The following is a 10,572-nucleotide window of genomic DNA, read 5'->3' as shown; positions in this document are numbered from 1 at the left end:
TAACTACAGTAATATGGAGTACCTGCATCTACAGTAACTACTTTAAAAAATATTCTTCAGACTATTGAAGTCATAAAGCCAGAAGAAACCCTGAGAGGCAAACTGCCCCAGGTACAACTGTTTTAGAATTATTTCAAGTATTTTATTTGCCCTATGTAGTAAAATTATTGGAATATTGCACAAATAGTGGGTTTCTTCATATCATCTCTATTAGGCCCTTTCAACCAAACAGGAACAATTGAAATACATTCATATCTAAATCAACTTGCTTCAAAACATACCTCTGCCAAAAATTCTGCTGTACTAAAATTAAGGAATATTTTTAAAGCATATATAAGGCAGATCCTCTTTGAAGGATAATTAAAAATGGGTTTTAAAAGAATTGTTCGTTCAAAATATGTTTAAAGACATAAGTAGCTATATTAAAACCAGGAGATCAGCAAATGATTTTCAGATTAGTACATTATATCTTTCCATTAGCTGTAAACTTGTATATCACAAGCCAATAAAACTGGTAAAGTAACACTATTTGTTCTAAGTAAATGCTGGTTTGGTAGACCGACCCTGTCCCCCGCCCCCCAGTAGTTTCGGGCCACCAATAAGATACCAATTCAAGTAAAAATGGCCATTTTAAGTGGGGTTAAAGTAGTATGTATGGGATAATGAGAAAAATGTCAACAGAGTGTGTGATGAGAATTGGAGTAATTTAAAGAGTAAACTTCCAATAGACTTAGTGTGTTCTAGAACATTTTCCAAAATGTTTTTGATTAAAAAAATAGGGTGAGAGATTTATAGAACTTAACGCCTCCTACTGTTGATATTGAACAAACACCCCTTGCTGATTTTAATGAGTCAAAGATTTTTTAATGGAATCTTCCTTACTCCTCACAAAACAATCATTGGTAGGATTAAGTAAAAACAGTTCTTTCTTTTTTTTATGGCTCATTTCCCATTTCAGCAATTCCTGTGTTGTGGTCAGTATAAGGCAGCTAAAATATTCATTCAGTGTATCTTTAAAGGAAGCTTTGCTTGAGTCGCTGGAAGGAAGAAAACTAGTTCCACTCTACACAGAACCTTAGCTTGACATTTAGCTTTGCTGGTGCCAACTGCTTGATTCCAATCAAATAGGGTGGGTATAGTGTGACTGCCAAAAGTTTCTTAATTGGCTCAAGTACTGAATCAGGTTCTCCTTGTACAAGGTTAATCACTGTTCCATATTCTCATAGATATGGCATGCTTAGAGGCTGGGAATGTTTTTAAAGAATGGGAAAAGCAAAAGAATTTAAGCAAGGAGAAGCTACTGTATATACACAAGTCCTGCTCTGCATTTACTGATTTGTTCAGTTTGAATAGTAAACTTTTAACTCCTGTGGAAATTTTGCCAAAAGCTTCAATACATATAAGATTATTAAACTAACACTGCACAGAGAAAGACAAAGCTACTTTTTTTAAATACAAATATCTTCTACATTCTATCATTTCAGACCCCTGAGTAATACTGTACCAAAGTACAGATCTGAAGAGAAACTGAGGTTCAGGCCTCAAACATTAATCTTCAATTAAATCCACACCAACGGTGTCTCATGTAACACATTCAGGCTAATGCTGAGTTGGTTTTCCCCCTAACAGCATAGTAGAAAAAGACAATGCAAACTCCATGTTCATTCTCCAAAGCATATCCTCCTCAGGCTCTGTGGGCAGACCATGCCTTAGGTAAAACTGCCTAGGGTGGAGTTAACCTGAATGTACAGTCCTTAAACGGAACTGAAGGAGAGTGATGCCCCCAAAAACCTGGGTCAGATTTGGGGCGTTCTTTGGAGAACAGACAAATACGTTGCACTTTGCTCCACAGTGATTGTACTTTAAAGGAAAAAAACCCCAAATAATTTTCTGCCCTACCCCACCTAGGCATCCCTCTGCTATTTTTGGTCTTTTCAAAAGCTCATACATGACGTCCAGTAAGAAAGTAAAGGGGCTTGTCGTCACTGCTGTTAGCAGTTTGAAACTCGTCCCGGAGGCGGAACTGCCACTCATCCTCTAGTTCTAAGCGGACAATTGTTTGGCGTAAGGAACTTCTATCTTGGCATATGACACACAGGGTAGCACCTTCAGGAAAAAAAAAAGTGCATTTTAGGCTCAGGAACTGAAGTGATAAAAGAACATTACCATCTCTCTATGATTAAATCCTTTAGGCTAACACACTTGAGAATCAACATGCTAGGTAACTAACCTATCAGTTCATTTTAATTTTATTTTATTGAGTAAGTAGTATTACAGATTAAAAAGTGTAAAAGAATGTAAAGTGAAAAATCTCCCAATCACACCTTCCCTTCCCCCCAGTGCTATGATGTTTCTCATGTGTCCCTCTCAACTTCAATACAGCTGGACAGGATTACCCTCTGTTGGGGGCGCTGCTCTGTTCTTGTAGGATGTTTAGCAGCATCCTTGGCTTCTATCCACTGAATTGCCACCTGCAGCAGTGTGGCAACCTTAAATGTCTCCAGAGATTGCCAAATGTCCCCTGCAAGGCAGTCCCTCCAACCCTGACTACTCCAGATACGTTGTGTGTATAAATACATAATTTCACCTGTACTCATAAAAATTGTAGCATGCTATACACAGTACTCTGAACCTTTTTTCATCTTGTCAGGATTATTCATGATGCCTAAATCTACAGTTCTTCAGCAAATCTAACTATATAGAACATACATGTCATAACTCATTAACCTGGTTTTTATTAAAATTAGATTATATGAGAAGCATTACTTCTCTTGCATTGACTCCTTCTTAAAGTTAATAGTGGTAAAAACATTTAATGTCACAAATCTGGCTATGCATCCACATTTAGCCCTTTTTTTTGTTTGTTTGTTTTAGATTTTATTTATTTTTAGAAAGGGGGAAGGGAAGAAGACAGGGAGAGAAACATCTATTGGTTGCCTCTCACAGGCCCCTAACTGAGGACCTGCCCACAACCCAGGCATGTGCCCTGACTGGGAATCAAACCAGTGACGTTTTGGTTCACAGGCCACACTCAGTTCACTGAGCCACACCAGCCAGGGCTCCACATTTAGTCTTAGTATATCAATGACTTGTTTCCTCAGTTAAAACCAAGACATTCCATTTACTGGCAAAAAAAATGACTGCTAAAGTGCTTTTTAAAATATATATTTCACAATAGCATTCACAAGCAAGATACTAACTTTGATTTACCTTTTAGAAACTTAAATTTCTTAAGAAGATCAGCACCAACAAAAGAATCACAGAGGTACAAGAGGAGTCCACTGAAAAACACCCCTTCACAGTTGACATTGATGGAGTGGGGTCTGGAGCTGATGTAGCATATGGTCACCTGGAAAAATCAAACAGAACAAGCATGGGCAATTCAAAAGCAAGCAAAATGACTGCGCTGTAGCTGAATGAGTCAGTATCTTCCTTTTTAGCTATTTCAGGGTGAGGTAAAGGAGATAAATTTTGTATTGAAACTTAAATGGGTTGGTTAAGCTTTGCACCTCTATTTAGTGTGCTGAGTTTTAACATATTTAAAGCTGCTCTTGTTTCTTTCTCATAATAAAGGATGGTTATGAAAGAATTAGTAATAAAGTAAGCTCCTCCATCTAAGCGTGTTTACAAAATTTAAAATAAACACCTTCCACAAAAAAACATACTGAGGAAAGATTCGTTTAGATTACTTTATTAATAAGAATAAAAATTTTAAATCAGCTTTTCATGTAGATATACTTAAATTTTCAATTGGATAGAAGCTTCAAACTGCATGAATTTAAATTTTTAGCTTTATATGGCTTCTGTGTACAGAAAAAAACTTCACAAAAATTATAGGGACATGAATGAGACAGTTGGGAGACCTTGAGAATGATAGAATGAACGGCTTAAAGTGTGGACCAGAATGCCTGGGTTCAAACACTGGTTCCTCTATTTAGTAGCTGTGTGAGCAGTTTTCCTGCATTTCTCCGTACTTCATTTTCCTTCTTTGTAGAGGTAACAGTAGTACTTGATTCATAGCACTATTTTGTGAATTAACTAGTACAAACACTTAGTAATTATTCAGTGAATGTTAGATGCTGTTAGTAGTAGTGGCATTGAGATTTTGTTGTCCAACACCTGGGACCCTGGATCCCTGGATGGAGGAATTGAGAACCTTGGCCAGACCTGTAACTTACATAGATACCATGAAAGGCATTATTACATTTGATGTAATAATGTTAGGTTCCTTCTGCTTCTAAAATTCTACAATTCATGTCCAGTCTACAGTGTAGACTGTAAGAATGTGAAATGTTTATACTATTAAATTTAAAAAGTCAGTTTCCAAAATTGAATATGATGGGATTTCAGTCTTACGAGATTGTCAATACATTCAAAGAAAAAAATCCAAGACAGAAATGTAGTATACCAAAATGTTATTGTTCCTATTACGGGTCGTTTCATTTTTTAATTTGTACATTTTATTTTAAATTATTTACAAGGAGAACATGGTATAGAATAGAATAGAATATTTTAAAAAACAATGCCAATAACCCTAAGGGAAAGCTTAGTGGCAGAAGCCCTTAAAGTCTTGAAGGATATCTGGTCAGAAGCCCAAAGGTACAAGTTGCAACTCTTTCAAAAACTAAAAGAGATGGAGAACTTGAGACAGGGAGAGAGAGAAGAGAAAGAATAAAAAAATAAGGAAATCATGGAAAAGAAGTCCAGGAGTAGAAATGAGAGCTATAAAGGTCTCCCATGATATCTTAAGTTGCTCTGCAATCATGGAGCTCCTTATATGCCTAAAGCAGTGGTGAAGGCATAGAGGGCCTCTTGAAGAACTCAGTCTTGGGGAGAAACACCATCACATGATTAAAATACCAACTGATGTTACGAGAGGGAGGAGCAAGCAACTGTTTCTGCCCAGACGAGATAGGCTTCTCAGCGCAGCTGACCTCTGAGCTCAGCTCTAAGTGTTCACTGGCTCACTTAAGTGGAGAGGTGAAACAGGTGGGGGAGGGATGATTACCAGTGTATTGAGCCTTTGCATAAACATTTGTCACAGGCTCCTTTTTCTCTCCATTTAAGCTTTCAAATGGGAGCTAAAATGGGAAAAAAAAAAAACAACAGATGGAAGCAGGTAAAGCACAGTACTAGTCCACTCCCCCTTTACCTCTGGTCCAATGTTAAGGTAGCAGTCAACAGCTAACACAGGACTCTTGAAGTTGCGGATGGCCTTGGGGAACAGTTTGGGTGAGGCGTGCTGAAGGAACTTTTCCAGGAGAAACTGTGCAGGGGCAGCCAGTAATGTGTGTTCGCTGTCGGGAGCACAGACATACTGAAGGGGCAAGATGGGCGCTAAGCTCTCTGACACCTGAAAGCAGAGCCAAGATATCATGGGAAATGTGTCTGTCACTGGATGAAACAGGCAAGGAAACACTGCACTGCATCCTAAAACTCCCCAAATACTACCAGTACACAAGTGACAAATGCTAGGCTCAAATATAAGTCTGTCATTATTGGGTTCTGAAAATTTTTTTTCACTTAGTACAGAACAGTACTGTCAGATCTAACGTAATTTACACAGCAAAAACAGCAGTCGATGGAAAAGTAGGCTACATTGAAAGTTACTGCATTTGGCAAGCACATCATGAGGACCAACAGGAAGCCTTTTATAGTGCTCTAGATGTTGTTGAGATAAATCCCACCACAACTGGAAAAAAAAATGCCTAAGCTCCCCTGGGCAGTCCATATGTTGTAAATGATTATATACCAGTGAGTCTCTTAAACAGAAAAGGGTAGGTTCATGGAATTCACATCCATAATAGGTTTTGATCTGTTACTTTCTTTTTCTTTTTAAAATCTTTATAAAATTTTCAGTTATGGTTGATGTACAAAATTATTAGTTTCAGGTGTACACACTCCATTGAATAGACAGTATATTACTAAGTGATCATCCCAATAAACCTCATACCTGACACCATGCATAGTTATTAGAATACTAGTGACTACATTGCCTATGCTGTAGTTTACATTCCCCTGACTATTCTGTAACTACCAATTTGTACTTCTTAATCCCTTCACCTTTTTCACTAATCTTCCCAACCACCTCCCATCTGGCAACTGTCAAAATGTTCTCTGTATCTATAAATCTATTTTCTGCTTGTTTATTTATTTTGTTTTTTTGGATCCAATTGTTGATAGATATGTACTTATTGCCATTTTATTCATATTTCTGATCTTTTTTCCCCCTTCTTCTTTTTAAAGACCCTTTAACATTTCATATAATATTGGTTTGGTGATGATGAACCCCTTTAGCTTTTTCTTCTGTGGGAAGCTCTTTATCTGTCCTTCCATTCTAAATGATAGCTTTGCTGGATAGAATAATCTTGTTGTATGTCCTTGCTTTTCATTACTTTGAATACTTCTTGCCAGTCCCTTCTGGCCTGTAAAGTATCTGTTGAGAAATCAGCTGACAGTCTCATGGGAGCTTCCTGTAAGCAACTAAGCTGCTTTTCTCTTGCTGCTTTTAAAATTCTCTGTCTTTAACCTTTGGCATTTTTATTATGTGTCTTGGTGTGGGCCTCTTTGGGTTCATCTTGACTGGGACTTGTATGTCTATTTCCTTCTCCAGGTTAGGGAAGTTTTTTTGATATTTTTTCAAATAGGTTTTCAATTTCTTGCTCTCTCTCTCCTCCTTTCGGCAACCCCATGACGTGAGTGTTGGAATGCTTGAAGTTGTCCCAGAGGCTCCTTACATTACCTTCATTTTTTTTGGATTCTTTTTTCTTTTTGCTGTTCTGATTGGGTGTTTTCAGCTTCCTTATCCTCCAAATCCCTGATTTGATGCTCTGTTTCACCTACTCCACTGTTGATTCCCTGTGATGTGTTATTTCAGTTAATGTATCCTTCATTGCCGACTGGTTTCTTTTTATGTTTTCCAATTATGGTTTGATGTTTTCTACTTCTTTGTTTAAGTTCTGATTTCATCTACTATTCCCCTAAGTTCATCGAGCATCCTTATACCCAGTGTTTTGAATTCTGTGCCTGGTAGATTGTCTCCATTTTGTTTAGTTCTTTTTCTGGTCTTTTGTTCTGTTCTCTCATTTGGAACACATTTCTTCTCATTTTGGCAGCCTCTCTGTGTTGTTTCTGTGTATTTAGGTAGAGCTGCTACATCTCCCAGGTTTGGTAGAGTGGCCTAATGTAGTAGGTGTCCTGTAGGGTCCAGTGGTATAGCCTCCCTGATAACCCAAGCTGGGTACTCCAGGTATGAACCAGTGTGGGCTGTGTGCACCCTCCTGTTGTAGTTGAGCCTTGATTGCTGTTGGCACATCAATGGGATGGATTTATCCCCAGGCTAATCAGCTGCAAGGACTAGCTGTGACCACTTACCACCATAGAGAAACAGCTGTGCAGGAGCCCACCCCAAAGAGCAGGACTTACTTCAGCAGGCCTCTGGTACCCGCTGAGTTGGCCCCTTGGGCGTATATCTTGTGGAGGTGGTTGGGTGGTGCTTTGATGTAGTTTGAACTTGCCCATGGGTACACTAGCTCTGGGACCTCCCAGGAGGTACAGGCCACAGTCAGCAACCACCAGTGTTCTTCCTGGGGCTACCTGGCATGAGCAACAAAGCAACCTGGAGATGGCTGCTACTTGTGCTGAGCTTGGAGGTACTCAGGAGAGGCCAAGCTGTGAACCAAGTTCAGCTGCTTCTAGTGCCAATATTGGGGCTACTTAGCAAGAGGTATGAGACACACTGAGACCAGATGCTGCTTGTTTGAGAGATTTTAAGAAAGTCTGAAGTATGATCCAAGACAAGCCACTCATATGGAAAAGCTACTGGAAACAGCTTGGGTGGGCCTACAAGTTGGGCGAGGCAAGGTCTGAGGGAATCAGCAGGGTGGGACAAACAGTGTGGGCCAGGTTGATGGAGAGATTCAGCTATGGTGCATGCCTGTTCTCTGGGGAGGGGGAGGTCTCAGAAAAGGTACAATGGCTTCTGCCAGCACTTTTTTCTGACAGAAAGCTGTCCCCCTAGCTCTTACCCTGATGCCAGACAATTCAGTTCCTCCCTGTATGTCCCTGGTTTATTTCAAGCTGCTGCCCCAGTGCTGGCGCTCAGAGGAAGTAAGTCAAAGTAACCCATGTGTGAGCCTTTTAAGTAGAACTGCCTGGGACTCCAGAAGCCCTTTGTTTCCCTCAGCTATAATCCCTGCTGGTTTTTACAGACAAAAGTTATGGGGACTTCTCTTCTTGGCACTGGAACCCTGGGCTGGAGGGCCTGGTGTTCAGCTGGGACTACTCACTCCTCAGGGGGACCTCCGCAGCCAAAAAGCCCCTCTCAATTTTTATCTACCACACATGGGTGTGGGACCAGCCCATTTGGCCTCTCTGCCTGTCCTGCCAGTCTTGATGTGGCTTCTTTTTTAAATTCCTAGTTGAGGGACTTCCATTCAGCTAGACTGCAGGTGTATATCTGAATGATGGCTGTCCTGTAGTTGAGCTGTAATTTTTTGTGGTTGTGGGAGGATTCGAGTACCTATGCCACCTATGCCACCATCGTGGCCAGAAGTCTCCGAACTGTTACATTCTTGACAAGCATCTTGGTTTATATTTCTCATGCACTATATAAAGAATATAAAAAATGTTAACTTTGCCAGTTTAAGAAAACAGAATGTTAAGTTTGAAACAACCTTTGATGGAATTGTTAAGCCTTAAATCTAAAGAGAGGTGATTTTGTTGAATTTTCAAATTTTATGCCTTGCTGTAGATGAATCCTCAGTGAGGGAAATGAGACTGCAAATTTGGCCGTAGGAACCAACTCCTTTGTGTTACCCCACTTTCTAAACAAGTGGCAAGTGCTTAATGTCAGTATATAACAAAGATATTAATGAGAAATTATTGTCTTAATTTCAACAGTAAAATCAAACTTGCAAACTTACCATGATTTTTGGCTTAATGATAAAGTCCCTTTGTCCTCCAACCTGAACGTATTTCTTCATGAGACTGAAGTTATTAAAGCGGCAGATGAGCAGGCCACTGCTGTTTGTTCTCAGGTTAAAGTCAACGTCTTCACAGAAATACCTAAATGATAATCACATCTCAACCTGTAACATCTCAACCATAATTACACAGAGAAATAAGTGTATGGGACATGTTAGGAGACAGCCTCAAATGGAATTAACCCTGCCTTCTCATGGAGCTGGCACTCTTAACCCTGGCCTGTGAGAACCCCCTGATTTGGGTATTAGCGCCATTAAATGAAGGAGGAAGGAGGTGACTTTGGTCCTAGACATCCCACAGAGCTGTCCATAGGGCCATGGGCGTTCCTGAACTGAACTGGATGGCACATTCTGTATACTCCTGCAAGACGTGAGCGTATAGGTGCTCTCAGTTTTTAAATCCTGGCTGCAAATGGGATGAAGCATCTGCCAAATTTAAAACAAGTGAAATAGCTACAGAATACAACCTTGTATTCTGCAAGGTTGGGGGTTGACACAGGAGGGACTTTATGGTCCCTGGCATGGACATAATTTATTCAGGAGGCAAGGCCAAGATCATTACCTAGTTTATTCCCATCTACTGGCTTTTCTCTACAGGATCCAGACCTCAGGGTCTTACAAACATTTGGGGGAAGTGATTACTTTTTGAGTTTTGAGGGTGAATGAAGAATTAACCTTCAGTGAATTTATGGTCCACACACTGATTGGTTTTGATTCAACAATTTTTGTCCATGTTTTAGTTTTTGTTGAATAATGAGATTACCAACATATGTTTTCTAAACACTTTATATTGTAAAACCTTTTAAGGGTTTGAATCTGAAGGATGATGAAGGGACACTTTGGGGCTTGTGACTGCCCCACTTTCTCCTTATCCATATAAAGAGATTCTCAGTTTTCAGTTAAAAATAGAAACAGGAATAAAAGCATTACAGAGCGTAGAGCTGGGCAGAAACAATGACAAGGATCACTTGCCGCCTGGAGGCCTGACTCACCTGTTGAAGTCATACTGTACATTCTGAGTCAAGTCTATATTGAGGAGAATGAAGTCATGCACATGGCACCTAGAGAATGGGGCCTTCAGACTCTGTGAAGTCAGCTTGCTGCTCCATTTCTGTATACCCAGGATTGCATAGTGGATGATTTTTGGTGTCGCTTCAATGTGCTGTAAGACACTCTTCAAGGACACATTCTTACTGGAAACTCCTGCTTCTATGGGCTGGCTATGAAATGTAAAGTCAGTTGATGGAAGATCAGTAAATATTACAGAAGAAAGGGTCGTTTATGAAGGACCAACACTACTATATAGTATTAATAACTGTAAGATAGAGTCAGCTCATTTACTTTCTATTAGCCTGGAATGGAAGAGTGTGTCAGGCCCAGTTTTCATGCTGCTGACACCGCTAACCTGAGGAAGCTGCTTTCTGGGGCTGGGACTTATCACTTCAAGGCTGAGATAGAAATCTAGCCCTTGTTTCAAAGTGAATGATGAGCAGGGAATTACCAAAGAGAGGCAGCCAGAGGTTAGAAGCATACAATTATACTTCCCAGCTCTGGTAATTATGGTATAATAAAGAAATATATTAGAATT

General features: G+C 39.8%; 1 protein-coding gene across 1 annotated transcript in view; it reads right to left on the bottom strand.

The window, feature by feature from the left end:
• Positions 1–437: 437 nt before the first annotated feature.
• GREB1L (GREB1 like retinoic acid receptor coactivator) overlaps positions 438–10,572 on the bottom strand; it is a 289,801-nt gene continuing 279,666 nt past the window's right edge. The window contains exons 31-35 of the mRNA XM_054583433.1: positions 9,977–10,204; positions 8,925–9,066; positions 5,153–5,353; positions 3,211–3,349; positions 438–2,106 (exon numbers count right to left, since the gene is read on the bottom strand). Coding sequence (XP_054439408.1) covers positions 1,943–2,106; positions 3,211–3,349; positions 5,153–5,353; positions 8,925–9,066; positions 9,977–10,204 — 874 coding nt within the window. The 3' untranslated portion in view covers positions 438–1,942. The remainder of the gene's footprint in view (positions 2,107–3,210; positions 3,350–5,152; positions 5,354–8,924; positions 9,067–9,976; positions 10,205–10,572) is intronic.

The sequence above is a fragment of the Pteronotus mesoamericanus genome, unplaced genomic scaffold (genome assembly GCF_021234165.1).
Source record: "Pteronotus mesoamericanus isolate MK-2021 breed Mesoamerican mustached bat unplaced genomic scaffold, CSHL_Meso_final contig_74, whole genome shotgun sequence".
Classification (NCBI taxonomy): Eukaryota; Metazoa; Chordata; class Mammalia; order Chiroptera; family Mormoopidae; genus Pteronotus; species Pteronotus mesoamericanus.
Note: the sequence above shows the minus strand (reverse complement) of the source record. Positions and strands in the feature narration are given on the sequence as shown.